At 38.3% G+C, this 27,912-nt stretch overlaps 1 protein-coding gene across 1 annotated transcript; it reads left to right on the top strand.

Moving 5' to 3' along the window:
• The first annotated feature begins 430 nt into the window (after positions 1-430).
• On the top strand, positions 431-27,912 carry LOC130922787 (very-long-chain (3R)-3-hydroxyacyl-CoA dehydratase-like). Its single transcript, XM_057847836.1, has 11 exons — positions 431-674; positions 5,716-5,758; positions 6,031-6,104; positions 10,604-10,768; positions 10,915-10,966; positions 11,057-11,167; positions 16,629-16,756; positions 16,850-16,962; positions 17,026-17,132; positions 17,221-17,352; positions 25,492-27,912. Exons 1-11 carry the CDS (start codon positions 594-596, stop codon positions 25,566-25,568), a joined length of 1,083 nt encoding a protein of 360 aa, XP_057703819.1. The 5' UTR covers positions 431-593; the 3' UTR covers positions 25,569-27,912.

The following is a 27,912-nucleotide window of genomic DNA, read 5'->3' as shown; positions in this document are numbered from 1 at the left end:
TTTTTGATCGAATAATAAATACGCAAATGTCCTGGCCAAAATGTGGCCCAAACGCAAAACTACATTACTTCAATCAAAAAAGTTATTTCATTGAAAAAAAGAAAAAAAGAAAAAGAAATACTTGACTGCAATCAAAAAAATAAATAAATCAATCAATTAAAGAAAAATAGATTTCAAATACTTTTTTTGGGGGGGGTAGTTTATTTTTGCATTCAAACTCATTTTTTTTAAATGAAGTAACTTTTTTTATTGAACATATCTATTTTGATTGAAGCTACTTTTTTTTTTTTTGATTGAAGCAATTTTTTTTTATTGAATAATAAAGACATAAATCTACTGCCATAATTATTATACTGTACTGCCATATTATTTTGAAAGCGAACTTGATACCTTGACTTTTATTTTGTAAATTCTAGTCCCGCCTCATCCCGGAAGTTTATTCCATCACTGTTTGTATAATGCCAGAGCCATATGTATAATGCTAATGAATTGTGATGTGTTTTGGTTGATAGTTTTAGGTCTTCGACGCGTATTTTCAGCTACTTTGACGTGTCGTCGTGGTATGTGACTATTCTAGAGAGATTCCGGTTGCAATGCAGATCCTTACGCCTCACGTTTACTGGGCTCAGCGGCACGGAGAGATTTATCTCCGGGTGGAGCTGAGCGACGCCAAGGTAAACTAGTCCTTGACTTCTTTATATTTCCATTCAAAACAGATACGGATTGCATACACATTTGCGTCATATAGTTGTCACTTGCTTTATGTGTACAGAAGAGTGAAGAAACGACACAGTCCCCTCGAACACTCGTTACACTTGATACTGTCTCGGCATCTGTTTAACCAGTGTGCTATAAAAGATGCATGAGTTTTTAATGAAAGTGAAGGCTTTTGTTCAGGCTTTCCAGTAAAAACCTGATGGCATTCGAGATCCGTTACTTAATACTCTAATTATAACGATATTTGTTACACTTCCGAAATCTATTTTGATTAATTTCCAAGATAAGGCAATGGCAATGGTAGGCAATGGTTCTAAACTGCAAATTTATAACGTCTTAATCAGATTTTTTTTATTTTTATTTTTTTAAATCTACTCAAATAATTTTCTCCATCTTGTTTTGAGTGTTAAAGACTAGTTAACAGATTAATGCGTCAGATTATTCCAATTACTTGAAGTAAATATTACTATTTGTTCTTATAAAGCCCATACATCTAAAAGTTCATTCAGGTCATTTTTCACCTAAATCAGGAAAAATTTGCTTTCAAATAATGTTTTGAACAATTTTTTTTAATGAAGAACATTTCTGACATTTCAAAGCTTTTTTAAAGCTTAAATCGACTAATTTATTGCTCAAAATAAGTCTCCTATGCTTATTTTCTGATAGCTATTTTTCTTAATTCAAGAAATCTTAGTGAGTAAAATTTACATGAAGCACAGGCTTAAAATTTCACTTATTTCTAGTAGATTTACACTGAAAACTTAAGGATTTGATTAGTTTTAAGGAGGTGTGTTTTTGCAGTGTAAAACTGGGGACAAGGAGTCAAACTCATTTTAGTCTGCGGACTACATTCACCCCAATTTGATCTCATGAGGGCCAGACTAGGCCCGCACAATATATCGTTTGAACATCGCCATCGCAATGTGCGAGTGCGCAATAGCCCTATTGCAGGATATGCAATAGTTTTTTTGTTTGTCTGACTTTAGTTTTGCTTCATAAAAGCATCAAGTGTGCAAAGACATGGCCTCCTAGATCCCAGTATTATATGAATACAGGTAGTTCCCAGGTCACAACGTACTTGAACGATTTCGACTCTACGATGCCGATACGATGCCGGAGTCTTGTCCGCCATTTTGTCTCCAGTCGTTTTTTGTTTTTTTTGTCACGTAAGCAGTACCTTTTTGTACCTCCCAGAATCTTGTTTTAACTTTATCAATATGATGTGTTCTGTCCTCAATAAACATGAACTTGTTCAGCTCTAGAGACAGCAAACAGGGCAATTGTGTTTTTTTTTATTAAAGCTTTTGACTTCCTTCACCTTTGACAATTTGTAAAGCTGTAACACATATTTACACTTATGTTCAAAACAACACGCGTTTTACAGTAAACTACTTGGAACAAAACAATTGGTGTTCAAACGTCTATCAATCAATCTGATCAATATGTAAATTTAGTAGATTAAATTGGCCTAATTTTCCTAACAAAAATCCACTAGTTTAAGCGCTATCAATGCTAATTTATTTACAATTCTCATAGCAAATCACTGACACATAACTCCACAAACTGTAGCTCTAAACTTAATTACAAATGCATTCACAAACATTTCTCAGCTGAAACAACTCATGTGGGCCAAACCACAGCGCCGCTGTCCTCTATCTATGTCAGACAAGTCAGTTCCTCATAGTCATACAAGGGGTCAGTCCAGCCAGACCCAACGCTGTCACCAGAGGGAAGTGTAGCTATCATTTAAAAAAAAAAAAAAAAAAAAAAAAAAGACCAACAACAACACTTTTGGACTTTTTGGATAGCTATTTTGTAGGGGTACCTAACGGGTTAATTCTGACTGACGCGGAAATGCAGGTTATGTCGCCAGCGTAGGAACGGAACTCATTCATAATCCAGGAACTACCTGTACACAGTGGTCATGGGGAGTCAACCAAAGTCTTTCCAAATAGAAATATTCAAGTCATCTGCTGAATCGCAATATATATCGCAAACCCCCAAAAAGTCAATCAATTCAAAATCAATTCATTCTGACAGCCCTAGCACTCGTATATACACAGTGACATACACTGCTGGCCAAAGGTATTGGCAACCCTTCAATTCTGTCAGAAAATGCTCAATTTCTCCCAGAACATGATGGAAATTACAAATGCTTTGGTAGTAATATCTTCGTTTATTTCGCTTGCAATGAAAAAAAAAAATCATTGTCATCAAACAAAACTCCAAAAATGGGCCAGACAAATGTATTTGCGCCTTCAGTCTAATACTTGGTAGCACAAAATAACTGAAAACAACCGCTTCCAGTATCCATCAATGAGTTTCTTACAATGCTCTGCTGGAAATTTAGACCATTCTTCTTTGCCCAACTGCTCCAGGTCTCTGAGATTTGAAGGGTGCCTTCTCCAAACTGCCACATTCAGAACTCTCCAATGGTGTTCTATGGGATTTCCGGTCTGAACTCATTGTTTGCCACTTTCGAAGTCTCCAGTGCGTTCTCTCAAACCATTTTCTAGTGCTTTTTCAAGTGTGTTTTGGGTCAATGTCCTGCTGGAAGACCCGTGACCCCTGAGGGAGACCCAGTTTTCTCACACTTGGCCCTACATTCTGCTGCAAAATTTGTTGGTAGTCTTCAGACTTCATAATGCCATGCACACGGTCAAGCAGTCCAGTGCCAGAGGTAGCAAAGCAACCCAAAAACATCAGGGAACATTCTCCATGTTTGACTGTGGGGACAGTGTTCTTTTTTTTTTTTGAAGGCCTCGTTTTCCCCCCCTATAAACTATGTTGATGCCTTTTCCCCATAAGCTCTAGTTTTTTCTGATCTGACCAGAGAACATTCTTCCAAAACATTTTTGGCTTTCTCTGGTAAGTTTTGGCATACTCCAGCCTGTCTTCTTTATGTCTGGGTCAGAAGTGGGGTTTTCCTGGGTATCCTACCATAGAGTCCCTTTTCATTCAGACGCTGATGGATAGTACACTGTTGTACTCTCAGACTGCAGGACAGCTTGAACTTGTTTGGATGTTAGTCAAGGTTCTTTATCCACCATCTGCACAATGTTTCATTGTCTTTAGACAGTTTTTTTTTTTTTTTTTTAAATCTTTATTTTATCAGTCTCATTGAGATTAATATCTCTTTTACAGGAGACGCCTGAGCACAAAGCAACATTCAGAAATATCAAACAACACAAAATACACTAACAGAAACAAATACAATAATCAGTAAAAACATCAGACAAAGAGATTTGAAATCACCAAGATGAATGATTGACTGTAGTTTAAGAGTAGATTGCAATTCGTTCCATTTAAGAGGAGCATAATAGCTAAAGCCAGTTCTGCCAACATTAGTGCGCGTAAGCGGAATGTTTAGGGTAAAGTAGTTGGACGATCGTGTTTTTTATTTACTGGATTTTAATGACAGGAGAGATGTGAGGTAGTTTGCACAATAAAGCCTTATAGGCGAAGCTCTCGATTTACCGGTCGATCTATGTTCCTACCCTCACCTATGGTCACGAGCTGTGGGTCGTGACCGAAAGAACAAGATCCCGGATGCAAGCGGCCGAAATGAGTTTCCTCCGCAGGGTGTCCGGGCTCTCCCTTAGAGATCGGGTGAGAAGCTCGGTCATCCGGGAGGGGCTTGGTGTCGAGCCGCTACTCCTCTGCGTTGAGGGGAGCCAGTTGAGGTGGCTCGGGCATCTGGTTCGGATGCCTCCTGGACGCCTCCCTGGAGAGGTGTTCCGGGCATGTCCCACCCGCGGGAGGCCCCGGGGTCGACCCAGGACACGCTGGAGAGACTGTCGCTCGGCTGGCCTGGGAATGCCTTGGAATCCCGCCAGAGGAGCTGGCTGAAGTGGCTGGGGAGAGGGAAGTCTGGGCTTCCCTGCTAAAGCTGCTGCCCCCGCGACCCGACCCCGGAATAAGCAGAAGATAATGGATGGATGGAAGCCTTAGATGACTAACATGATGTGGATATTTCTTCTTGACTGTAGTGAAGACCAACCAACGTTTTGATAAAGGGTACAATGATGAGTGCAGAAATTGTCATTGGTGATGAAACGTAGTGCACCGTGATAGACCGGGTTTAACTGCTGAAGAGTTGATGGAGCTGCATGACAGTACAGGATGTCCCCATAATCAAGGACAGAAACAAAAGAAGATAACACAATGGTTTTTCGGTTGGAAATTGACAGACAATTGACAGAATTTAAGTTTACGGATTAGATGATGAATATGAGTTTTGAATGATAAATTACTGTCAATCCAAATTCCTAAGTATTTGTATGAATCAGTGAGAGTAATTTGAGTACCATTTAGGGATATGATTCAGGGTAAGTCATTGTCAGTAATGGTGGAAGTGGAGAAAACCATGTATTTAGTTTTTTCAGCATTTAAAACTAATCTGTGGTTATGAAGAGATATTTGTAAACAATCAAAAGCAGTCTGTAAATGAGTCAGAGCTAGAGCTGGGGAATAATTCAGTTTTATGGTCATCTTTCTTTTCTCCATGCTCAATGTGATACACACAATGACACAAGACGGAGGCTGAGTCAACTTTAATCCATTTTAACTGACTGCAAGTGTCATTTAGTTATTGCCACCACCTGTTATGTGCCACAGGGTGAGTAGTAACTAAGTAAGTAAGAGGTGCTGTTAATTACACAAATTAGGAAAGCATCACATGATTTTTCAAAGGGTGCCAATACTTTTGTCCAGCCTATTTTTGGAGTTTTATGTAAAATGATAATGATTTAAAGAATTTTCCCCATTCTCTTTTGTGTTTTATCTTTGCAAGGAAAATAAATGAAGATATTTCTACCAAAGCATTTGTAATTGCAATAATTTTCTAGGAGAAATTGAGACTTATCGGACAGAATTGCCGGTGTGCCAATACTTTTTGCCAGCACCGTAGGTCTTAAATGATTTAGTCTATATAGGGTTGGGATGTTTATTGGATTGTGTTCACTTGTGTTTTTATCGTGTTTACTACATGTGTTTCAGAATCTTGAAGTTAATCTCCAAGACAACACAATTGAGTTTAGAGGTTTGTATGTGCATTTTTTTTTTTTTTTGTAAATGTTTATTTATCTAAAAATAAACTCAAATCAGCGTGGCAGATAGTATACGCCGCTAAAGTTCACAGTGCTGCCTGATTCTTCAATTTAGTAGAGATTAGGTATAAATGTATTTTTGCAACCTTTATTTATCCTTCAGGTAAAAAAAAGAAGAAATAATTGAGAACACATTCTCATTCGCAGTGTCCAACCTTATCAATTTAAAAAAATATTTAACACATAACATTATTATTTTCTACAGCACAAGGCCATGGAGCTAAAGGAGATAATGAATACACGTTTAGTTTGGAGTTCTTGGAAACCATCAGACCTGAGGTATTGTCTATTTTAGTCCATTATTTACAGTGGTTCATTTTACTTTGCGATCTTCTGTGTCTCCCCTTTCCACTAAAGCTGCGTAGATTTTGACTTTATATCCCTTAAATTTGGGAAATTTGCGTCACAAACTTTGTCTTTGCTTAACGTATAGACAATGTCATTAGAGGTGCACGATAATTATCGGACCAATAATTATCATGGACCAAGACCACAAAAGTCTCCTCTCCTCTTGCACCAAATGTTTAATCTGCTGACAAAGCACAATACCTGTTGGGTTTATATTTGTTTTAGTTCAGCGCTCATTGTTCAGGGGAACACATCATCAATAATATTTACTAATTGATGGTGATTGACTCAAATTTTATTTATTTCAAAAAATAAATACGGGCACTCTATTTGAAGTCAAAACTGTTCTTGTCTTTGTTTTTTTCATTATAATAATGTTCATGTCATCATGAAAATTCTGGTTAGGTCAAAGGCAAGTCTTTGCTGAATCCACCAGTAGTATTTTTGGCCTACACGTGTTCAAAAACCCATGTGAATATACATTTAAAATATATATATGTATATTATCGGTTATCGTATCGGTATCGGCTTTGAGGAGCAGGAAGTTATCGATATCGGTTTGAAAAAATGGATATCGTGCACCCCTAAATGTCATCCATATCCATAAATCTTGACACAAATCTGATCGTGTTGGCTCTAAACACATCCACAATAGATTTGAAATTAAAGGTGACCTTGCACGAAATTCACCTGTTCCATCAAGAAGAAAAGTTAAAATGAGTATGACCTGGATGGTTTGTGATTAGATTGCAATCTGTTCAAAAGTCAAACTGCTGTAAAAATGAGAAGATATGAAATCAATGATGATCTGATTTCATACTGCATCTCATTGTACAAATACATGACCTCTTTTGCTTCCTTCATGCACACTAATCTCAGAAACATGTTTCCTGGTTCTCACAGAGGGTTGCTGCACCAAGCCATACAAATGTACATGTAATTGCTATTTAGTACATAAATGCCTATATGCTGTGGGGCTGTTTCGCTTCCAAAGGCCCTGGGAACCTTGTTAGGGTGCATGGCATGCCTATATGCTGTGGGGCTGTTTCGCTTCCAAAGGCCCTGGGAACCTTGTTAGGGTGCATGGCATCACGAATGCTTTGAAATACCTGGACATTTTAAATCAAAATCTGTTGTCTTCTGCCCGAAAGCTGAAGATGGGTCGTCACTGGGTCTTTCAGCAAGACAATGACCCTAAACATGGCCAAATCTACACAGAAATAGTTCACCAGACACAAACTCAAGCTCCTCCCATGGCCATCTCTGTCCCCAGACCTTGTTTTGTTGGCAAAAGGGGGTTGTACAAAGTATTAACACCAGCGTGCTAATAATTGTGACACACATTATTTGATGTCAAATCATTTTTTCTTTTTGTGGGATTTTTTTCCCCACTGAATGAATGCACTTGTATTGAAGGTTGGATTTTTCTCTTTTTTTCCATTAAGGTCCCATATTATTTGAATAAAAAATATATTAGAAGCTAAAAAACACATCTTTTTCAGGGGTGCCAATAATTATGGAGGGCGCTGTATGTCCATTTGTTGTGGTTTATTACGATTCTTCAGTCGTATGTTCCTGTCTTTATCTTTCCCTTTTTCCACCGAGCTCAACCCTCTACTCCCATCACCATGGCCACCAATGTGGCCACTTCCCTCAGCTTGTGGGGGTCACTTTCCTTGGGCTAGTTCTCTATCAATTTTTCTTAGCTTACTCATGTGTCTTTGCTAGTTGCTCAGTTTTTCATTTCACTTCTCCTCTCAAGACCCTCCAGTACTGATGCTCAGTCCTGAATCCATGGGAGATGGACAGCGCCATGACTATCAATAGTACACAATGTGGACATTTCATGGTTTCCTGACAGCAGGGCGCTGAACCACAGTCGTCACCATACAAATATCATTATCACCATTTGCATAATGCATCCATTCTTTGTGGCTTACTGCAGTACATAATAATGTGTGTAACTGTGTATTAAATAGTAAACCTCACAGTCATAGCCTAGGCATGTGCGTGTCTGTGAGGCATCAAGTTGTTGAATGTGAGTGCTTGGGGGAAAAAAAGATTTTGTTTTATTTAGTCCTTTTTTCGTGCTTTTGTGAATGCTCTTAATTCTGCTTCATGGTTGCGGTAACACTTGTGACACCACAGATTAAACAATCAATACACACAAGTTACAGTGGTACCTTTACATACGAATTTAATTCAATCCAGGACCTGGTTTGTGTGTGTCGAGCAGGATTTTCCCATAAGAATACATTATAATTGGATTAATTTGTACCACAGCCCAAAATCCTACGTTAACGCCTTCATAAATACTGCAAGCACAATTACAAATAGCTATTACACATAGGAAAACGATTAAATTATAAATACAAATCGTAATGATAATAATAATTATTATAACGAATCATGTTCTAATGTGGTGGTTGTGATTTGCATGCTGTTCCTGAACGCATCCTGTGACTGACAAGGGTGAGAGAAGTGCGGAAGAGTGGGAAGTTTTTACTTTCTCTTTACATGTCCTGTTGTGGTTTGCGTATGCTATGGGGGACGGTGGCCGTGTTTTGTTGCACAAGTTCTGAAATAAATAATTAAAAACAAGACAAAGATAGCCACTTCCTTGCTAGGGTTACACCACGCTCATCTTTTTCTATCATTTCCTATTTAATTTCAATGGTAAGCAACTTTTTCCTTTTTTTCAAAACCTGCACTAACCTTCTTGGGACCCATGTTGATTTATCTCAAGAAAATCTGCCGTCCGTCCGTCTTGCGGGAAAACAATGAAATTGCGACGCTGTCTTAAATCGTCATATTTCCAGCATGTCAAATTTTAAGTCTGATGTCCAAAGGAACGTATGTCGATGTGATTGTTTAGGTACCACTGTATTTTTCTTTGTCTAAATATAGCTACATACCACCGACATACGCACTCATCCAATAACTAATCAGAATGGAGAGTTTAAATACTTAAATCATTCAGGCATTAAATGATGAGGGTTCGACTGTTTGCAGAGGCAAGCAAAAATGATCAAATAGCTTGAAAGAAGTACATTCTGGGCATTTTGAAAGCAAATTGGCTTGCAAACCTGATATAATTACATTAAAGCTTATGAAAAATAATGTGAAACCAAATTATGCAAGGTCACCTTTAAAGGGATCCAATGATAGAAAGACATGTAGTTCTTGGAACATAAATGCTAGTACGAGTTATACTAATTTTATATTAAAACCCCTCTTAATGTTTTCGTTTTAATAACATTTTTAAAATTATTTTAACTAGTAGGTTGCCATTATTGTTGACGTCGCAGCACGATGACGTCATATGGGCTCGCTGCCGGACTTCCACAGTGTCACTCGTGAACTACATAAACATTTCGTACGTTCTGCCTTTCCAATTTGAACCCGAACGTAATATTAATGAGAAGGCTAGCCTTGTCAATATTTCACAAAACGAGCAGCAAAAGCAAAATGAACATCAAATATGGGATGAGAGGAGTAGCGTACATGTGTTATGTACGCTAGTGACAGCTAGCGCTCTGCTGCTCTAGTGACGGAGCCGGAGAGTGATGTGAAAAAATGTTTGCAGATCTTCACAGTAAACTATTGTGTGATCCAACTTGTTCCAATATTATTGTAACGTCTACAAAGTGTCACCCGCTTAGTAAAGTTGCAATTCTTTATTTTGGGAACTTATACAACACACGGCTGCTGTCTTCCGCACCTCCGTAAGTCACGCGGTGCATTCAAAATAAAAAAAATCAAACCGCTGTGTTGATGCAAACTATCTCCGTAATAATATTGGAATAAGTTGGGTCACACAATAGTTTACCGTGAAGATCTGAAAACATTTTTTTGACATCAAACACTCTCCTTCTCCGTCAGTAGAGCAGGAGAGTGCTAGCTGTCACTAGCCAACTTGACACATGTAAGCTACTCATCTCATCCCATTTATAATGTACATTTTGCTTTTGCTGCTCGTTTTGTGAAATATCAACAGGGCTGTCCTTCTCATTAATATTACGCTCGGATTCAAATTGGAAGGGCAGAACGGACGACATGTTTATGTAGTTCACGAGTGACACTGTGGAAGCCCGGCAGCGAGTCCATGTGACCCCACCGCGCTACGATGTCAACAATAATGGCGACCTACTAGTTAATTTTTTGGCTTAAAATTTTACAAATTTTATTAAAATGAAAACACTAAGTGGTGTTTTAATATCAAATTATTATAACTCGAACTAACATTTATCTTTTAAGAACTACATGTCTTTTTATCCATGGTTCCCTTTAAGAATAAAAGATGTCATTAACTGCATACTTTATGCTTAAATTTGAGGCGAAGCTGTTTAAAGTAACTCCTGAATAGAACATTCGATTTGTCGTACTCATGAATTTGTCTTTTTGTTGCTTGATGACTATGTTCCATTCAGATTGAACATAAATCAACAGAGCGTCAAGTAGACATCAAAATCAAAAAGCAGGAAGAGCGCTGGTGGGACCGTCTGACATTGCAAGAGAAGAAGCCTCTCTTTTTGGCTCCTGACTTCAACCGCTGGCTGGATGAGTCTGATGCTGAGATGGAGCTTCAGGCTAAGGTATTCAACTCAGGGCTTGAGTGCTTTTTCAACATCCAGCGTTCCCACATGAAAAACTGGACAAAAAATCTTGTATTCTAATAGACTCATAGATTTTTGGAATATTAAAACGGTAATATTTAATGCTTAATGTTTTTTCTTTTAAGGAGGAAGAAAGGATAAACGAGATAAATGTGGAGTCGAGAGTTCGTAAAGACCGTGAGTCCCTTTGAGAATCAACAAAAACAATCAAAGACTAAACAGTGCATGTCCTGATCACTTTCCTTTCACTTATCTCATTGTCCATAGCCTATCTAGGCCTGAAGAAAGGCTACTTATTCATGTACAATCTGGTGCAATTCCTTGGATTCTCCTGGATCTTTGTCAACATGACCGTCCGACTTTTCCTTCTTGGTCAAGGTTTGTAAGGAGCAGCTGATATGACACATCTTAAAAATCAAGGGCGAAGGTTTGCATAGGGACTGGAGGGACATAAAACTACCAACTTTTCAGAATGCTCAAATTGTCCCCACCAACTTTTAAGCAACCTTATTTTTATTATACGTATAATCACTTCAGTTATATAGGTAATTTAGACTGTCTTCCCATATCTTTTAAGGTCAATTTTGATTGGTCAAACTCTATGTAGTTCGTTATTTATTGCACACCATTATGATACGCTTATCATGCATGACCTTACAGTATACCAGCCCTACATAAAATTAAATCACTATTCACAATGGGAGTCATTCACACTCACATTAATGCCTGTTAAGGAATTTAAAGGGGACCACGGATAGTAGGACATGTAGTTCTTGAAAGCTATATCTTAGTACGAGTTACAGTGTATCACAAAAGTGAGGACACCCCTCGCGTTTCTGCAGATATTTAAGTACGAGGGGCATTCAAAAAGTAATGCACTCAAGTGCATTGCTCGTACAGGATTTTACCAATCTTGTTATATTTGGCACAAACAAGGAAGGACACACCTTTTTGCGATTTTCAGATTTTTAAAGCTTAAACTAGCTTCCAAAATGGCTGCCCCTCTTGAAGCTCGTCAGAAACAAAGAGCTGTAATCGAATTCCTTGTCGCAGAGGGAGAAACCCCTCTGAGGATTCACAACCGGCTGGAAAATGTCTACAAGGATGATACCATAGGCTTTAGTACTGTAAAAAGATGGGTACAGCGATTTAAAAACAGTACTGAAGACCATGAAGGGGTGGGTAAAGCCAGCATAGCCGATAAGTTCCGTAGTGGTCGCCTATCCACCTCTGTCAATCCTGACAACAAAACTTATGCTGATGAGTTAGTTTAAGCCTTAAAAATCTGAAAATAAGAAAAACACATATAACAATCTCAAAAAGGTGTGTCCTATCATGTTTATACCAAATATAAGCAAGATTGGTAAAATCCAGTACGAGCAACGCACTTGAGTGCATTACTTTTTGAGTGCCCCTGGTATATCTTTTCATGGGACAACAATGACAAAATTACACTTTGACACAATGAAAGTAGTCTGTGTGCAGCTTATATAATAGTTAATTTTCCCCTCAAAAGAACTTAAAATAAAGTCATTAATATCTAAACCCCTGGCAACAAAAGTGAGTACACCCCTTAGTGAAAGTTGTCAGTATTAATAGGGTTGTTCCGATCATGTTTTTTGCTCCCGATCCGATCCCGATCGTTTTAGTTTGAGTATCTGCCGATCCCGATATTTCCCGATCCGATTGCTTTTTTTTGCTCCCGATTCAATTCCAATCATTCCCGATAATTTTTCCCGTTCATATACATTTTGGCAATGCATTAAGAAAAAAAATTAATAAAACTCGGACGAATATATACGTTCAACATACATAAGTACTGTATTTGTTTACTATGACAATAAATCCTCAAGATGGCATTTACATTATTAACATTCTTTCTGTGAGAGGGATCCACGGACAGAAAGACTTGTGACTTTGTAATTTGTGACTACATATTGCCATCTGGTGTATTTGTTGAGCTTTCAGTAAATGATACTGCAGCCATTCAACCAAAAGGCATGATGGGAAGTGGAACCATGACTGTGCGTAGTGCTACCAATTGGTATATTTTCTCGTCGTTGGGAAATAACATAAGGTGTTAAGAAAAAGATCAATTGCTACCTTGCTTCCCCACATTGCTTCCCATGATATTTCTAATGGTAGGGAGAGGGATTATAAGGCTTTAGCCTATTAAACAAAGGCTCCAAAGGCTGCCAAAATTCACTCTACTCATTTTACGCTGCCTTTTATCTCTCTAAATGGGTAAAATGGCGCCATTACAGATTAAGTGCGACAATGCGTGAGTGGGTCGTGCAACGCATGCATGAATTGCGTTAAATATTTAACGTGATACATTTTTTAAAAAATAATTACCGCCGTTAACGGGATAAATTTGATAACCCTACCTTAAGCCTAAACTAAAGACTCTGGATGAGTGTAACATTATGTCTGTAACGTTAAATACAATTAGAAAACGATTTAATTAAAAAATATATATTAAAAAAAGGCATGGCCAATATTTTTTTGCCGATTCCGATACTTTGAAAATGACGTGATCGGACCCGATCGATCGGGATCTTAACATACAGTACAACATGTCAACTGTCAATTTTTTGTCTGGCCACCACTATTATCCAGAACTGCCTTTACTCTCCTGGGCATGGAGTTGACCAGAGCTTCACAGGTTGCCACTGGAATGCTTTTTCCACTCCTCCATAACAAATTTGCGGAGCTGCCGGATATTTGAGACTTTGCACACCTCCACCTTCCGCTTGAGGATCCCCCAAAGATGTTCTATTGGGTTCAGGTCTGGAGACATGCTTGGCCAGTCCATCACCTTTACCCTCAGCCTCTTCAGTAAAGCAGTGGTCATCTTGGAGGTGTGTTTGGGGTCATTGTCATGCTGGAACACTGCCTTGCGACCCAGTTTCTTGAGGGAGGGGATATGCTCTGCTGCAGTATTTCACAGTACATGTTGGAGTTCATGTTTCCCTCAATGGAATGTAACTCTCCAACACCTGCTGCACCCATGCAGCCCCAGACCATGACATTCCCACCACCATGCTTGACTGTAGGCATGACACACTTATCTTTGTACTCCTTACCTGGTCGCCACCACACATGCTTGAGACCATTGGGACCAAAAATGAATCTTCGTCTCATCAGACCATAGGACATGGTTACAGTAATCCCCGTGCTTTGTTGACATGTCTTCAGCAAACTGTTTGCGGGCTTTCTTGTGTACCGTCTTCAGAAGAGGCTTCCTCCTGGGGTGACAGCCATGCACACCAATTTGATGTAGAGTGTGGCGTAAGGTCTGAGCACTAACAGGCTGACCTCCCACCTCTTCAATCTCAGCAATGCTAACAGCACTCATTTGGATGTGACGCTCAGCACGTGCGCTCAGCTTCTTTGGACGACCAACCCGAGGCCTGTTCTGAGTGGACCCTGCTCTTTTAAAATGCTGGATGATCTTAGCCACTGTGCTGCAGCTCAGTTTCAGGGTGTCTGCAATCTTGTAGCCTTGGCCATCTTCATGTTGCACAACAATACGTCTTATAAGATCCTCAGAGAGTTCTTTGCCATGTGGTGCCATGTTGGAACTTTCAGTGACCAGTATGAGAGAGTGTGAGAGCTGCACTACAAATTTGAACACACCTGCTCCCTATGCACACCTGGACCTAGTAACACTAACGAGTCACAGGATATTTTGGAGGGAAAATGACAAGCTGTAGTCAATTTGGACATTTAGGGTTTGTTGCCAGGGGTTTGGCTATATTTTGAGTTATTTTGAGGGGAAAATAAATTAACTCTGTTTTATAAGCTGCACAGAGACTACTTTTCATTGTGTCAAAGTGTCATTTTGTCAGTGTTGTCCCATGAAAAATATACTTCAATATCTGCAGAAATGCGAGGAGTGTACTCACTTTTGTGATACACTGTATAATAATTTGATATTAAAACCCCTCTTAATGTTTTCGTCTCAATAAATATGTAAAATTAACTAGTAGGTCGCCATTGTTGTTGACGTCGCAGGAAGGTGACGTCACATGGCCGGCCATGCTGCCGGAATTCCACGTGTCACTCTTTAAAAAGAAAAAAAACAAAACAAAAAAAATGTGTCACTCTTTAATTATGTAAGATAGTGATTTAAATATGGCACACGGTGTCAATGGCGAGTTTTAAATTAATTAGGGATCAAGCCAATGAGTGCGTTTTGTCCGTTGACTGACACCGTAGTTTTCCTTTAATCCACAGTGGGGTGTAAGAAAGAGAAGGACAGTGGTCACAGTTCAGATTCGTAGCTCTGACCGCGCCATTTTTTGGTATAAGCTTCGACAACTCCTTCTCAACAAACATAAGTATCATATAACAAAATTCATATTCATATCTCTCCAAAAATAATGTTCACAAAAAGAACAGTGATTTAATCTGTATTAATGAGCCCCTATTCCCACAGTTAAACAACAATGCAAAGAGACCTGGCATTGACAAGTTCACAATAAAAAAAAAAAACACAAAAAAAACATGCAAAATACACATAAAAGTTACTCAGTCTTTGGTCAAACTCTATTTAAACATTTTAGCAACTCGTTTAGCTCAACAAGTACACTGGATGGCAATATTTAGTCAAAATATACAAACTATAATGCTGGGAGCCATTATCAGGAGTCTTGGTTGTTGTGAAGACAACACTCAAATGTTTAACTTAAATCACAATGACCCCACATTAAACAGGAAACTACTGCGTCAGTCGAGGTACAAAACGCACTCATTGGATTGATCTTTTATTTATTTAAACACTCCATTGACACCTTGCCGTGTATTTAAATCATACCTTACATTGTTAAAGAGTGACACTGTGAAGTACGGCAGCGTGGCCATGTGACGTCAACACCAATGGCGAGTTACTAGTTCATTTTTTACTTTAAATTTTACAAATTTCATTAAAACGAAAACATTGAGATGTTTTAATATCAAATAATTATAAATCGTACTAACATTTATCTTTTAAGAACTACATGTCTTTCTATCTGTGGTACCCTTTAAAGTAGTGTTGCAGTGGTACCAATTTTTGGCTCCCAATACCATGCCATTGTACCCAATTAGTACATTAGCTCAGCTAATTTGCTAGCCACTTATGCTAGCAGAGCACACTAGCCTACATTTTCCAGTTTTCCCTCCCTCTATCAAAGCAAACGTCTTTCTCAATGCTCATGTCAGTGTGTCCGTGTGCATAGAACTTCAAATCCTGACTTGTATTACTGTTTCACCCGTACATTTATCTGTGATTTAAAGTATGGGGCCATACCACGAAAATAGGAATGTGAAATAAGCACATTAAACAATTACAAGTAAAGTAATAAAGCATCTATTGTTATGACGGGCTTTTGAAATGGATTCATTACCTGAAAGCAATTACAGCTGGATTTTATTTGCCAATTGGCATGAGTGCACTGGGCGTGTTCATTATGTGAAACAAACAAAGATGTCAAGGAGCAATGAATTGCAATGAAAATTTAAACTGTTTTATTTCCATTGATTATGCTAGATGTCCCAATCGTGACTGTTTTCATCCTTTTGTTTAGAATTCATCAGTTCCACAATTTCATTATACAACCGTATAATGACAATAAAGGGCTATTCCAGTCTATTCTATTCTATTCATGTCATGAGTCTACGTCCAATCCATTTGAACTGGGAGGGCTGACAACAAATTAACAGGTGCCTCACAATTCAAATGAATTGGACGTCTATCAAGGTCAATGGCAGGCAATGTTAAGGAGAACCAGAATACAAGGACACAGTGAGGATTTGTTATTCTGATTATGCAACGTAACCTTGTGCTTCCCGACAGAATCATTCTATGATACCTTCCACACAACAGCTGATGTGATGTACTTCTGTCAGATGATGGCTGTGCTGGAGGTGATCAACCCCTTGTTAGGCTTAGTCAAGACTGGCTTTTTCCCAGCCATGATACAGGTAAGGGAATAATTTTTGACTTTTTGGTTCCATGTTCCTCTTCACGTTTCACTTGTAAATTATTTCTATTTATTCTAACATGGCTTGCCACAGGTAGCAGGGAGGAATGTCATTTTATTTGTCATCTTTGGCTGCTTAGAAAAGATGCAGAACAAACCAGTTGTCTTCTTTGTGTTCTACCTGTGGAGCACCATTGAAATCTTCAGGTGAGGGAGCAACAATTAGATGCCAATGATTCCTTTCTGACTTATTCCACTTTTCATTTTTAGGTACCCTTTCTACATGCTGGCCTGCATTGGAACCGAGTGGAAGCTGTTGACATGGCTCAGATATAGTCTTTGGATCCCGTTGTATCCACTTGGGGTTGTCGCTGAAGGTAATTGCCTCTTGGTGGTTGGAACTAAGAAAGCTTTTACCGTGCATAATTTGTTGGTGACAGCTTGTCTTTCTACATATGTGTGCAGCTGTGGCTGTGATCCAGTCCCTCCCCATATTTGATGAGACACGTCTGTTCAGCCTCCCCCTACCTGTGCTGCTGGGGCACTACTTGAGCTTTTCATATGTTCTGCAGCTCTACTTGGTTCTCATGTTTCTTGGTAAGGTAGCAACCACACATTTGTGTCCTTCTTTGTAGACTCCAGAACAATTTTTCTGGTGACTTCATCTATCGCGGTGTTCATTTTCCTTCCAGAAACTCAGAGCTTAGACACATTAGTGATCTGATCAAGCTGTAAAGTTTTACCATTACCGGTAATTGCCTTTCTGTCAAGAGCGGACTGGCATACAGGGATACCGGGGATTTCCCTGGTGGACCCGTGGTCAAATTAGTGGCCCCTTAAATTTTCGCAGCCGCGTAATCCAAGCATTACGGTAAATCAAGGGCGTAGGTTTGCATAGAGAGGGTAGGGACATACCGACTTTTCATGATATTTAAATTGTCCCCACCAAATTTTAAGTAACCTTATTTGCATTATACTGTCAGGTTGATTCAAAAAGAATGTGCAAAAACCATTATGGAATATTTACCAAATTAAAAAAAAACATTTAATAACTAGCTGGATACAAGTATTGTATATAACTTCAAGTTTTTAGTTCATTCTTTACAAGTGCTTAACGTGACCACCACAAGCGGCATTAAAAAAAAAAAAATCAAGCCGATATGAAAAACAACCCAAACTAACAAAACGCTTGCTTCTGAGGAGTTGCCATTTTGAGCGGAAGCGAACAAGTGATTTTCTAACAAAGACAAATTGAAATTGTCACCCAGTTAAACTAGGATAATTCCTGTGTCAAATGACCGCCAATTCATCTTTTTCAATGATTTTAAAATGAATAAATGCATGATGATTTTAGCACATTCTTTCTGAATCACCCTTGTTGAATGCGTTCATTTATATATGTAATATATATGTAATTTAGGTTATATTCCTATATGTTGTTGAGATAGAATCATAATTGACCATACTATTATTAAATGAATTATTTTCATTATGTTCAGACTTACATTTACCATTTTTCACCTGCAGAATGTGCTGGTCCATTTCCCCCCCTCAAACGCATGTTTAATTGGCTGATGGCTTGCATTTTTTACTGAAAATTTACTGTATTTATTTTCTACATCATTTATTTAAAACTATTTTTACTTTCAGCCTATGCAGACATTTTTTCAGATAATCATACATTAATCATAGTAGAGGTAAAAGTTTTTCATTTTTTGTTGAGTTTAGCTGTCCGTGTGGACAAAAGTAGTTGTATATTACCTTAAGGAAGACTTTTTTTTTTTTTTTTTTTTTTAAATACCCTAAGAACATTTTTTTAAATACCTTGACTAAGAACATTTTTCAGTTATATTTATTTATTTAGAGCGCTAATGCTGAGTGGTTTTAAGACAAATGTTTATTTTTTGCCTTCCTGGATAGTTAGATTAGTATACCGGTAGATTATATTACATTAGATTAGTTAGATTATTAACAAGTGTGTATTTATTGAGTATGTTAATATAATCTATTTTCAAATATTACAATTTAAGTTTGCTAATAAAATCCAGACATTTATTCTGGAAGTTTTTAAAATGTTTCTTTTGTAGTTTTTGAAAACGAAGGTTTGAATCGAACAGTTTAGCACCTGCACCAATACACATGAATTTTAGTGTAAATCAATACAGATTTATTTTGCATTGATCATTTAGCCTATCAATTATTTAGATTCATATTCGTGCGTTTCCCGTTCACCCAATCTGTTTGGTCTTATTAATGTCCCGGCCACAGCAAAAAGTGTACATGCAGATTATGCTGTTGTTTCATCCCTACCAATGTTGAGATCAAACCTACGCCCTTGCGGTATATAGACCCTACTCACCAACGTCACAGAATGACGTGTCGCTGTATCCGGCCGCCATATTGTCTGTCTCTGTTTAGCCCTATTCTCAATGGTTTCAATTAGTTGTTCAGTTTATAGAGCAATTCATGGAAGCCCCGGTGCTTTCAGACGCTGTAAACTCATTGGATGCGTTGCATAAAAGGCGTTATGTGGAAAAGCTTCAGTCTATCCATTCGCCAGATCCATATTTGATGCCTAAATCGATATTTTGCAACCCGCTGCCTTCGCCCTCTCTGCCTGACATCTGCTACATTGATATCTACAACTATCTTGTCCACAACAAAATCAGCCCTATTCTCACGAAAGTTTTAAAAACTTTAAGAGCAGCACTCTAAGCAACATTACCCCGTGTGACCCTTTACTTCCAATTTTCTAAAATGGCGACAATCAATTAAAAAAAAAAAGTTGGCTACGATGGCCGACGCTTCAAGGATAGGTGGATATTGGACTATTTCTTCAATAAAACACGCAACAACTGTGTCTGCCTCATTTGCAAAGAGACAGTCGCTGTTTTCAAAGAGTTCGATGTGACGAGATAATGATATTACCGAACAAGACACGCTGACATGTACGACATTACAGGGAAGATACGCAGCGAGAAATTATAGTTACTTGAAGCTATCTTAATTTCACAGCAGCAGTATTTCGCAAGAGCCCGAGTGTCGAAAGAGAACGCCACAAAGACGAGATTATTGAAATTATGAATTAAAAAAATTACAAAGCAAATGTGACACACAGAAGGGCTTGCTAAAATTTGTTTAAATATATTGTTCTATGTAAACCAGCCAAGGTCCCCTGCATTTTTACCACACCAAATCTGGCCCCCTTTGCAAAAGGTTTGGACACACCTGTTTAACCCTTGAGAGTCGAAGGACGCGCCGGCGCGTCCTCAGCGCACGTCGTCTTTGAAGCGCCCTCACGTTTTAATTACGTCACCCACATGCCGTTGGTTGGTCTCGTTTTAAAGTGCGGAAGTTGCGGTTTACTCTCGTTATTATTTGAAGTCAATCGACCAACTAAAACGTGAGATATTGTCATTTAAGTTTTATAGTTTTATTGTCCTCTCAAAAAAACATTAAAACGCTGCATGGATCATTTGTTTATGTCTATATTTCCATCATTTCTTGTCCTTTTTCAAAACGGAAGCTCCATGAAAAAAAACAAATCAAACGAACCCTTTCGAAGTCACAGTGGAAGCACAAAATGCGTTTTTTAAATAAATATAACTGCCGTGCGAGGTTCCACCGAACGAGAGGGAGGAGTGTTCTGAAGCAGCGAGGTGGCGAGCGACGGCCGTGTGGCTCGAGCAGCAACTTTGTGTGACTTTGAGAATGAACGGAAAACTAAATTTAGCGCAGGCAATTGTGCTTTTTGATCAACTTGAGGAAGAGGATGGTCCAAATTCGTCATCATCGTCTTCTTCGGAAGAGTCCTCGAGTGAAGATAGTGACGGATTTGAACACGTGGGTGACGCCATCGACGAGCAGAGGTAAGCAAACTCACTTTTTTTTTTTTGATGCTGAAAAAGTTTCTTTTGAAAGTTTCTTTTGATATTGCAAGACAAAGTTAATTTTGATGCAATATAAGTGTGTGTTTGTGTATATAATAATAAAATGTGCATATCAGATCAAAGTCGTACGTGCACTGTGTGTATCCAAGGCAGGAATTTATAATTGTGATGATCTTCTTTCTATATGAAGATTAGGGATGTAGCACATATTCAGCTATGGTATTCTTTCTATTGTCATACATATAGATTTCCATTATTATTTATTGCTGTATATATTTTTATTTTATACTTTATTATTTTCATAAATACTGACTTTTTTTCATGTACATTTATAGTGACAATGAAAGTAAAGTGAAATGAAAATGGAAGGGTGGAAAGAGGACCGACACCCCATGGAAGTGTGGGCTGTGTGATGTCGCCCTGTGTCGAATTCCAGGACGAAACTGCTTTTCGGAGTGGCATGCCTGAGAAAAATTTAACTTGTTTATTGTAAATATTTTTGAAAATACTTTTTTTCCCCAATGTTGTATATATATTTTTTTCCCCACAATCAGTCTTCTCAATTTGTCTATATAAATGTGTGTTCAAGAAGCTTGATTGTGTGTACATAGTTTTCATCAGGTGATGGGCCGCAATACCTAAACTCAAAGAGATGGCCTCTAAACACTTTTTGTGTTAGATGGTATATATTTTTTCACTGTTCGGTCTGCTGTATATAACCTGTTTTGACTAGAGCATGTATAAAGGCAAAAAACGCCTATGGCTATACCTGTTGTTTATGTTGAATTGTCAAATATAAGACTATTTATTCTAAATTTTTTGGGTTGAATGTTCATCCTAACATGTTGAATAAATATTACAAAGTTTCAAAACGGTTCGTTATGCATGTTTGGTTGTCAATTGGACATCAATATTAAAAAATTTGACAAAACGATTTTGGAATTTTTGGTCTTTTTGGGCCCAAAATGATGATTTATAATTGGTCAGTGAATGAAACAACAGTTTGGACATGAAGTTCAAGGTGTCACAAAAAAAGGGACCAAACCAGGCCATCGTAAACAATTCTTTCTTTGAAATATAAAGGCAACTTCAAAGGCATGCAAAATCAGACAAAATAGGCCCAGACCTTAAAGGGTTAACTGATGATCCGTAGACGAGGCCAGCTTCTTTCACTTGGTACCAGCTAAATATTATTCAAAATGTAATGATGGTGGAAGAAATAAGCATCTTGAATTTGAAACTGTATGTTGTGGGCGATTAGCCTCGCAATGATCTTAATTGTGGTTGTCAGCCCAAAAGCCTCTAAATATATATTAAATGCATCTTACCAGACATAAAATGACTACTACATAATCCGTGGTAATCGTTTGGAGCCCAGTTTTCTCGTCAATTGCAGCCGTCCATCTCGCTCTCCTCTCCGGGTCTCTCGGAATACGGTAGAACTTCAAGTCTCTCCGTCTATCTTCTCTGTTATTGCAACCAACCGCCACACACGCCTTCACCATTTTGATTATTAATGTTAACGAGCAGAAAAACGCGCCATAATAGGAGGAATTTACGTAGTGGTAATGCGTCAAAACGACGAGTAGACGGACAATATGGCGCGGAGGCGTGGTTGTGACGTCATGTGAGTAGGGTCTATAGATTCCGACTGAGCAGCAAGGCAGTTGACTTCCATGTGCTAGCATTGCTACCAACTCTTAAAAACACTCTTAACACTCTAAAATATGTAACTCCATTGTCATTATTTAAAAATGATCCTGGATCTTAAAACCGCTCCATCTTCATGTGCGTTATGTGCGCTGTCACATTAGTACAGTATTATGTGATTCTCCTGAGCAACGGGTTGTTTGAGTAGACGGTAGGTTACAGTTCTCATTTTCTTAGTACTGTATAGCCACAATTTCGAATAGGTTATGGCTAAGGTTGGTGAATATTAGTAGTGGACCACTCAGACTACTCCCATACTCAAAACGATGCATTTTTACTGTACCAATATTTGGAAAAATGAATTAAGTCCTGCATGTGAACTTTATTCAGGTTGCAGTTCTCATTTATGTGGTACTGTAAATCCACAATTTTGAATAAGTTCTGGCAAAGGTTGGTGAATATTAGCTGTAGACCTCGCTGACTACTCCCATACTCGAAACTATGCATTTTTACAATACCAATATTTGGAAAAATGAGTTAAAAGTCCTACATGTATACTTTGATCAGGTTACAGTTCTTATTTTTGTGGTACTGTAAATCCACAATTCTGAATAAGTTCTGGCAGGGGCGGACTGGTAATCTGTAGCTTCTGGAGGATCACAGAACGGCCGGTGCTCTGGACGGTCGGCGGCCGCCATACATACAGTACATCACTGTTTTTTATCCCCTCTATACTCTGTGATTATCTACAGTTCGCATCCAATCCGACAGGTGGCAGCAATGCACCTGGCTGAAAGACTTGTTGTGGCCCACGAAGGGGCAGGATAGAGCGATAAGAGCTTTGGCGGACTTTCTATTTGCCACCGGGTTGAGATGGAGAGGGTTACTTGCTAGGTATATAAGCAATTGGCAAACATTTTAGCTGTAAAACAACGGATGCACACGCAGCAGCAATATTAATTCAGAAGAAATATAACAAAATTAGGGCTGTCAAAATTATCGCGTTAACTGGCGTTAATTAATTTTTTTAATTAATCACGTTAAAATATTTGACGCAATTAACGCACTTGCCCAGCTCAGACATATTTAAATGTCACTAGAGTGAAAGGCCCACCTGTTAATTGTGTTTTGCGGAGTTTTGCTGCCCTCTGCTGGCGTTTGGGTGCGACTGATTTTATAGTGTAAGTAATTATTGCCATCAACAATGGCGGGCTACTAGTTTATTTTTTGATTGAAAATTTAACAAATTTTATTAAAACGAAAACATTAAGAGGGGTTTTAATATAAAATTTCTATAACTGATTTAGAACTGATTTATTGTTATAATAAACAAATACAGTCCTTATGTACCGCATGTTGAAAATATATATCCATCTTGCGTCTTATCTTTCCATTCCAACAATAATTTAGAGAAAAATATGGCATATTATATAGATGGTTTGAATTGCGATTAATTACGATTAATTAATTTTTAAGCTGTAATTAACTCGATTAAAAATTTTAATCGTTTGACAGCCCTAAACAAAATATTAATAAAATGAATGGTTTTACTTTAAAGTTTAGGTAGTTAAATTAATGTGATATATATTTTTAATCATTTATATATCGTTTTGTTTTCTGGTTAATACTTTCCAATGAAGGTTACAGGATTTGTCTTGAAATATTTATTGTATTTTCATTGAAATTTATTATTTGTATGGCAAGATTAATTATGGCATAAACAATGAAGTCATTTTATAGACACGGGATAGGTGTTATTATAATCAATTGGATACATAAAACTTGCGTTAAAAAATAAATTCTTTTATTTGTTTATTTAGTTTGATTATAGAGCTAGGGCAGATGAATCCAACTACAGTTCATCCGTGCAGTACTTTGAGCGCCCCAAGTCAGACAGTCACAGTCTAGACCAGGGGTGTCCAAACTTTTTTTAAAGGGGGCCAGATTTGGTGTGTTAAAAATGTGGGGGGCCGACCTTGGCTGACGTCCTTTACGTAGAACAATATATTTAAGCAAATTTTAGCAAGCCATTGTGTGTCACATTTGCTTTATTATTTTTTAAAATTAATAATTTCAACAATCTCACAACCAGCCTTTGTGGCCTACTCTTTCAAATCTCGGGCTCTTGCGAAATACTGCTGCTGTGAAATTAAACTAGCTTCAAGTTGCTTCAGTTTATCGCTACGTATCTTCCCTGTAAATTTGTCATACATGTCAGCCTGTCTTTTTTGGTAATATCGCCTCACATTGAACTCTTTAAAAGCAGCGACTGTCTCTTTGCAAATGAGGCAGACACAGTTGTTGCGTATTGTAGAGAAGAAATAGTCCAATTTCCACCTATCCTTGAAGCGTCGGCCATCACAATCAACTTTCTTTTTTTTGTTGATTGTCGCCATTTTAGAAAATTGGGAGTAAAGGGTCACATGCGGTAATGTTGCGTGGAGTGCCGCTGCCTTTTAGAGGGTAAATGAGGAGCAGCATTTAGTGTGTAAGCTACTTCATATGCTGGTAGCAGTGCTGCTGACCAATTTATTAAGTCTGTGTGTGGGCCAGACGTTATTGATTTTATGACAACGGCTGGGGGCCGGATGAAATTTGTCCACGGGCCACATTTGGCCCCCGGGCCTGACTTTGGACATGCCTGGTCTAGACACATTATCTTCATTTTTCTCTCAAAGTGAACGAAATTGATGCATTTTACAATAAAATATTTTTTAATATTCTCCCAGGGGGGCATGCCCCCGGACCCCCCTAGAGGGTCTGTGTACAGCGATTCTTGTAGGCTGGGCTGAGTCAAACTCCAGGGCTGCTTTTTAGTCCCAGTCCGCCCCTGAGTTCTGGTGAAGGTTGGTGAATATTAGTAATAGACCTCTGACTACTCCCAGACTCAAAATTATGCATTTTTACTGAACTAATATTTAGAAAATTTGATTTAAAAGTCCTGCATGTGTACTTTGATTTAGTTACTGGTTACAGTTCTCATTTTTGTGGAACTGTAAATCCACACGTCTAATTAAATTCTAGCCAAGGTGAGTGAATGTTAGTAGTTGACCTCTCTGGCTGGATGACTTCCAACACCATCCATGAAGTTGGCCGGTTTTTCAATGACTCCCGGGCCACTCCCTCCCAGTCTGCCTCTGCTTTATATGGTCATTTTGTGTTGATAATGTAATTGAGGGTCTCCTTTCTTCTCCAGGACTCTTCATCAATTTTCAATATTTATACAAGCAGAGGAGGAGACGTTACCGATCAAGAAAAAGAAAAGTTCACTAATGGAACAGGATGAAACATTTTGAGTCACATCATGCTTTTTTATTCTTCTTTTCTTTAACACTCTCATTGCCTTTTCCTTGAAATACATACTAGTGTTGCACTGATACAATCCCCCCCCGATTCCGATTGTAATACCTGGCTGTGTGATATCGGCTGACATCTCATTTAAAGTGACAGTAGAAGGATGATTGGGCACCACACGATTTGACATCTACCATCGTTTTGGGAAGGGTGACAAGTGCGCCTTTAAAAAATGTTTTTTTAATTTTTTATTAACCAAGGTGTGCGTAAATGGAGGCCATCTTGGTTGGGGCCACCGGCGACAAGAGTGCATATTGAAGAGTACATATTGTGCAGCATCAGAATGTTATTTCTTAGTACTCCTTGAAACCAATAACCTAATTTCAGTATCGGTGCAACGCTATTGCATACTGGTTACTTTATGCCCCTCATGCCTGTGCTTCTATTTAATATTCACCTCAACAGTTGATTGTTTGACTGGTTCATGTTTTATTGTATTTTATTAGAGTAAAGATGAAACTGTAGTAGTATTTACATAGTTCTCAGAAATGCTTCACCCAATGTGCTGATCCCCTGGGGAAAAAAAAACAAAAAAAAAACATAATAGTACTTAGTTTTCCAAGTAGCACCAAGTAGACTATTGCAAAAGATACATAAGCTAATTTGGTCCAAGTGTTGATCAAAAATTACATTTTATTCCTAAAAAATATATATTTAACATTGTGCAAATTTTACATAAATGCATGAAATTTAAAAGCAATTTTTACATTAAAAATATTTTAATAAAAGATTAAATGGGAATATATTTGACTTAAATACTACTGAGCTGTGTGAGATTTTTTTTCTACCATCAAAGTGAGCTTGAGTACTACTTAAAGTGGTGGCCAAAAGTATTGGCACCCCTGCAATTCTGTCAGATAATGCTCAATTTCTCCCAGAAAATGATTGCAATTATACATGCTTTGGTTGTAATATCTTAATTTATTTTGCTTGCAATGAAAATTAAATCATGATCATTTTACACAAAACTCCAAAAATGGGCCGGACAAAAGTATTGGCACCCTCAGCCTAATACTTGGTAGCACAACCTTTAGACAAAATAACTGCGAACAACCGCTCCCGGTATCCATCAATGAGTTTCTTACAATGCTCTGCTGGAATTTTACACCATTCTTATTTGCCAACTGCTCCAGGTCTCTGAGATTTGAAGGGTGCCTTTTCCAAACTGCCATTTTCAGATCTCTCCACAATTGTTCTATGGGATTCAGGTCTGGACTCATTGCTGGCCACTTTAGAAGTCTCCTGTGCTTTCTCTCAAACCATTTTCTAGTGCTTTTTGAAGTGTGTTTTGTGTCATTGTTCTGCTGGAAGACCCATGACCTCTGAGGGAGACCCAGCTTTTTCACACTGGGCCCTACATTATGCTGCAAAATTTATTCGTAGTCTTCAGACTTCATAATGCCATGCACACGGTCAAGCAGTCCAGTGCCAGAGGCAACAAAGCAACCCACAAACATCAGGGTACTTCCACCACGTGCGACTCTCGGGACCGTGTTCTTTTCTTTGAAGACCTCGTTTTTTTTCCCCCCCTGTAAACTCTATGTTGATGCCTTTTCCCAAAAATGTCTACTTTTGACTCATATAACAAGTGAACATTGTTCCAAAACGTTTTTGGCTTTCTCTGGTAAGGTTTGGCAAACTCCAGCCTGGCTTTTTTATGTCTCTGGGTCAGAAGTGGGGTTTTCCTGGGTATCCTATTATAAAGTCCCTTTTCATTCAGACGCTGACTGATAGTACACTGTTGTACCCTCGGACTGCAGGACAGCTAGAACTTGTTTGGATGTTAGTCAAGGTTCTTTATCCACCATCCTCTCAATTGTTGAAATCTCTCATCAATTTTTCTTTTCCATCCACATCTAGAGAGGTTAGCCACAGTGCCATGGGCTTTACAGTTATTGATAACACTGCGCACATTAGACACAGGAACATTCAAGTCTTTGGGGGTGGACTTGTAGCCTTGAGATTGCCCATGCTTCCTCACAATTTTGCTTCTCAAGTCGTCAGACAGTACTTTGGTCTTCTTTCTTTTCTCCATGCTCAATGTGGTACACACAAGGACACAGGACAGAGGTTGAGGCAACTTTAATCCATTTTAACTGGCTGCACGTGTGAATGTTTTTGCCACCACCTGGTATGTGCCACAGGTAAGTGACGGGTTCTGTTAATTACACAAATTAGAGAAGCATCACATGATTTTTGAAAGGGTGCCAATACTTTTATCCGGCCCATTTTTGGAGTTTTGTGTATAATGATAATGACTCCC

Source organism: Corythoichthys intestinalis, chromosome 1 (genome assembly GCF_030265065.1).
Source record: "Corythoichthys intestinalis isolate RoL2023-P3 chromosome 1, ASM3026506v1, whole genome shotgun sequence".
NCBI lineage: Eukaryota > Metazoa > Chordata > Actinopteri > Syngnathiformes > Syngnathidae > Corythoichthys > Corythoichthys intestinalis.
The sequence above is the reverse complement of the archived record's forward strand: the minus strand, read 5'-3'. Positions and strand labels throughout refer to the sequence as shown.

Bases quoted from the DNA above. Each gene is read 5' to 3' on its own strand.
- LOC130922787 (XM_057847836.1), top strand. From the start codon at position 594: ATGCAGATCCTTACGCCTCACGTTTACTGGGCTCAGCGGCACGGAGAG. The intron at 17,133-17,220 runs GTAATTGCCTCT...ATATGTGTGCAG, and splicing joins ACTTGGGGTTGTCGCTGAAG to CTGTGGCTGTGATCCAGTCC. The intron at 17,353-25,491 runs GTAAGGTAGCAA...TTTCTTCTCCAG, and splicing joins CTTGGTTCTCATGTTTCTTG to GACTCTTCATCAATTTTCAA.